The following is a 5,163-nucleotide window of genomic DNA, read 5'->3' as shown; positions in this document are numbered from 1 at the left end:
GCGGGAGGGATCATACAAAGTGGAAACCCTAGACGTATTCTGATGACTCTGATTGATGAGAGTAATAGAGCAGTTCATGATGAGACTGATAACTACCTAGTAGACCATCCAGAGGATGCGGATGAGGATGAGGATGAGGATGAGGATGAGGATGAGGATGAGCATGAGAATGAGGGTGATGATGAGGATGACGATGCTGCTGACGAGGATCCAGCGCCTAGTGCAGGTAAAATAAACTGCTAGTAATGATTTAGGGCTTGATTATGAATTTCTATTAGTATCTTCATGGTGAACTTGTATTTGTATTTGTATTTGTATTACACAATGAACTTGTATTTCTATTTGTTGTGTTTTCATAGGTACGGCCACAAGTGAAAAAGGTAAAGGTTACAACTTTAGAGCTGATCCTCCACGTCGGAGTGCAAATCGGTATACACCATCTGCTTTTAACAGGATTGCAAAGAAGTGCAGAAAGCTATACAAAGATATGAAGTGGGCACCGAGGAAGTGAAGTTGTAACTATTTAATTATTGAGAATGTTAATTAGGTTCTTACTACTATTGAAGAAATAATTTGTACTATTTACTTATTGAGTATCTTAACTAGGTAGTTATTGTTGACTATGTTAATTTGGTTATTAGTATTTACTTATTGAGAATGTTAACTAGGTTGTTATTGTTGACTATGTTCATTTGGTTATTAGTATTTACTTATTGAGTATGTTAACTAGGTTGTTATTACTTTTTGCCTATCGAATATGTTAATTACGTTGTTATGACTATTTTTCTATCGAGTATGTTAATCAGGTTTCAAATGAATACAAGCACCAGTTGGTCAATTCAAATGTCAACGTCGTACATAAATATAAATTCAAACGAAATGTAAAAAAAGGTAACTACTACTCTTCGGCTGGACCTGCACTCGGCCCACCACTTTGACGACATCTACTGCGACTATGGCCCTCGGTACCGCATTGCTTGCATCGCCTCGGGCGACGCAACATACGAGTGTCCATCTCATTCAAGAAGCGGATCATCTTCGGCCGACCTTTGGCTACCCGTCTGAGGAACGGGTTTCCAACGAATCTAGGTCCATGATAAGCAGGCCACGTTGCCGGATTTCCCAGTGGTCTAAACCTAGCCCTGTATACTCTTCGAACTTGGTCCATCTTGTAAACATCATTAACGTACACTTGCCAATCCAACCTCTGATTTGCACAACACGCAAAAACGTGTCGACACGGAATTCGGTCAACCTGGAATTCACCACAGTCGCACCGATGGTGGCGTAGGTCAACTGCATACTCAACCCCACTAGGCATCTCGCGTACTTCGAAGACTTCATTTTCTCTATCAAAACAGCTAACCTGTATGTTACGTGATGCTCGTTGATTTGCATGCAGCTTGGTTGTCACCATCTCAGAGAACACAAGTCCAGCATTGATTCGGGCTTCAGCCTCATCTCTTTTCCTAGTGAACAACTCATTCAGTCTGTAAAATGTAGCCTTAACAAGTGGAGTGACTGGGAGATTGCGTGCACCCTTTAAGACGGAGTTGATACATTCCACAAGATTGGTGGTCATATGACCCCATCGGTAACCACCATCAAATGCCAAAGCATACTGCTCATGAGGGATCCGATCAAGCCAGTTGGTGTAAGCCTCACCCCGTTCCTTTAATCGTTCATAGCGCATCTGGTACTCCCTGGTCGTCCTCGAGTATCCTATGAAAAACATTCAGTCAACTATGAATACCATTATATTTGATCGTACTTACAATAAATTCAAAGTTCATTCTATTCAAACTTACCAATGTTGACGATAAGCTTCTGCAAGTAAGGTGCCTTGAACTTCCTTAAGAAGTTAGACTCAATATGTCGAATACAAAACATATGGAAAGCTCTAGGAGGAGGCCACGCCCCATTACTTCGTTCAATAGCTGACCTAATTGAATCGTGTCGATCAGAGATAAGTTCCACACCATCACGTGTCACCACATGTTGACGCAGGTTGCTCAAAAAAAAGTACCATGCATCAGAAGTCTCTCCCTCCACTATGGCAAATGCAATAGGCACGATGTTATTATTACCATCTTGTGAGACTGCAACCAATAAACAACCCTTGTATTTTCCATACAAATGAGTCCCGTCCACTTGCACCACTGGCTTGCAGTGTCTGAAGGCCCTTATACAGGGGTAATAACTCCAGAAGACTCTATGTAGAACACGTACATCAGGAACCAAATCATCCCCCTGGTAAGCAGGCATTGTTTCAAAGTGAACCACTGCTGATGGCTCTTTGTGGCACATGGCCTCAAACCATATGAGCAAAGCTTCATACGATGCTTCCCAACTTCCGAAAATTGATTCGACAGCCTGCTGCTTTGCTAACCAAGCCTTGCGATAACTGATGGTGTAGTTAAACTTTGACTGGACATCAGCAATTACTGATTTCACCTTTATAGACGGGTCAAACTCTACCAACGGCTTTATTGCTTCTGCAACTGTCTTGGAATCCAGCTTCGAATGGTCTTGAGAAATAGTAGACCTGGTACAAGTGTGACTTCCATTGTACCTCTTTATCTCCCAACAGTACTTCTTCTGCATTTTGGTTACCCTGATCAACCAGTCACAACCATTCTCATATTCTGTACATTTGGCATAGAATGTCGTCGGTTCCGACTCATATACCCGATAGTCCACACCTCTCAGGATGGTATAATCTTTCATTGCCTTGATTACTGCCTCCCTTGAACTGAATTCCATCCCCACTGTGAACTCACCATCCGCCACAACAGGAGGCGCTGCATACATCAAAAGTAATAAATGCTTCATTATGTACTCAGTAAGAATTCTTTTATTACAACTCAATTAATAAACACACTTTACTATGTAAGATCATTATAGTCTTATTTTTTGCTATTCCATCTACGTAAAGAACAACTAAATATCATTCACAAGAAAGAACTATTAATTAATAAAAAAATCAAATGCTAGTCACAAATGCCTAGTCACATATCACATACATTACTCATCCGACTTATTGATCTGCTACTTCAGAGTTTCACATAGCTACCTAGGTTTTACGCACCTGCATTCATATATTGCGGAAACTCCGGTGCGTGCATAGCCTCCAAATCCAACGACCGCATGAAAGAAGGCTCCTGAATCGGATGCGGATTTGCTAGTGCATTTGCAACTTCCGCCACATCTGCGTTCATGGCGCCGCCAGCTTCATCTTCATCTTCACCTAGACCGACGATCTCATAGTTACTTTCAAATTCATCTTCGCTTTCACTATTATAATCTTCCAATTCAATGTTACGGTCCGCTTCAGATTGCTCAAACTCAATATATAACTCGATGCACGACATTCGGTGGCGATTTTCCATGTACATTGAAAACATTTCATGCATACTCGCTTCGTCCGTCACGTACTTGGTCTGAAATTGAACAAACCCACCAAACACAGGTAAATGATACCTGTACAAAATACACGATACTCTCCTACATCTTTGAGAATCTATATTCTCACAAATCACACCTTTCAACTCCTCAAATGACAATGTGAACGGAATAACAACATCTAATGGATTTTCACACAAAAATTGAACTCCCTCATATGTTTGCAATAAGATCTGTTCGTAATAATAAATCTTCAATACAACTCTATCATCCATAACACTACACGTACTTGACTATTCTCAACCTCACAGAAATTTCTTTTACAAAAATGAAGGAGAAGAATCAGAGAAGAGAAGAGAAGAGGATGAACATTAGCTGAGACCGGTGAGGAAGAAATGGGGCTTCTGTGAACTCACCATCCGCTTTTTGTATGCACTAACGCGCAAATCGGACGGACCGACCGCTGCACCCTCAAATCGGTGGGTCCGATTGGTGCACCCCGGATTATAAAATTTTCTGCCTCCAGTAATCGGTCCCACCGATTACTGCACTCTTCACCTAACGTCTTTTTCCACCCAGAAATCGGTGGCACCGATTTCATGCCCCTCAACCTCTCCCTCACACAAATCGGTGGGACTGATTTGTGTTACTTCCTCTCTGCTTGAAATCGGTGGGTCCGATTTCTTCCCCCAAAATTCCAAAAAATAACGCCGTCATAACAGTGTAAATCACCCATAATGATCATATCCCAGCATAACTCACACCCCCAAATCATATCCAAAAAAATCAGCCGATGTTTGATACATCGAGTATTGAAGAGGTTGATGTTAATGTAACAATATTAGAAACATCTTTACTCTTTTGGTCCGTCTTTTTATAAAATATGTCTATTATTTTTATCTTATCTATGATTCAATTAAATTCATACAATTAGAAATTTACATAAATAAATATTATGTAACTTAACTAAACTCAATTAATTTTATTTTTTACAAATCAATAATATTAATATCACAAACAATTAATAATAAAAAAATTGAAAATAATATATGCTAGATTAACATTATAATTATCATTTTCAATTTCTGTCAAAAATTTAAATTACCATTATAAGATTATAAAGTAGGTAAATAAGTACATAAAGTAATAAAAAAATTAATAAAAAAATAACTCACAAAAGAAAAAAAAAGAATGAGAGATGATAATAGAAGATTATTTGCTATTCTATGCAAACTGAAAAGAAACGCGAGAATAGTACGAGAAGAGAAGAAAGCATTTTGTTTTCACTCTCTAAGAATTTTGAAAGAAAGAGAAGAATAATTCTTTGATTCAATTTTGAAAACAAAAATAAGGGATTACATGACTTATAACCTTTTTTTTAACGTAGAATAACTATCCATGGCCCAAGTTGGCAAGCCTATTAAGGGGGAGGCCCTAAATTTCCTTTTTGGGAGGGGCCACTGCCCACTGCCTCCCATCCATCCTATGAAGCTTTGCCCTTAAACTAAGGTGTGACCAGGACACATAAGAAAAGAAAAGAAAAGAAAAAACGAAAAAAAAAAAAAGGATAACGAAATATGTTAAAGGTTTCAAGAATTAGTTCTTAATAACATGTCATGAAATTATGTATCTTAAAAATTTAATATATCTCAAAAATTTAAGTTAATAAAAAAAGGTATATAAATGATTATATCTTTAAAATATTATCGCAATATCGAACTTGGGTGCTGTGACTTAAAGGCGACTGAGAGATAAAGAGAA

General features: G+C 38.6%; 1 protein-coding gene across 1 annotated transcript; it reads right to left on the bottom strand.

The window, feature by feature from the left end:
* Positions 1-898: 898 nt before the first annotated feature.
* Positions 899-3,677, bottom strand: LOC140181361 (uncharacterized). The gene is made up of 3 exons (XM_072224905.1): positions 3,089-3,677; positions 1,809-2,801; positions 899-1,722 (listed from the first exon to the last, which is right to left on the bottom strand). The coding sequence occupies exons 1-3, from the start codon at positions 3,675-3,677 to the stop codon at positions 899-901; spliced, it is 2,406 nt and encodes an 801-aa protein (XP_072081006.1).
* Between the last annotated feature and the right edge of the window lie 1,486 nt (positions 3,678-5,163).

The sequence above is a fragment of the Arachis hypogaea genome, chromosome 18 (genome assembly GCF_003086295.3).
Source record: "Arachis hypogaea cultivar Tifrunner chromosome 18, arahy.Tifrunner.gnm2.J5K5, whole genome shotgun sequence".
Classification (NCBI taxonomy): Eukaryota; Viridiplantae; Streptophyta; class Magnoliopsida; order Fabales; family Fabaceae; genus Arachis; species Arachis hypogaea.
This window is presented reverse-complemented; position numbering and strand designations above follow the sequence as displayed.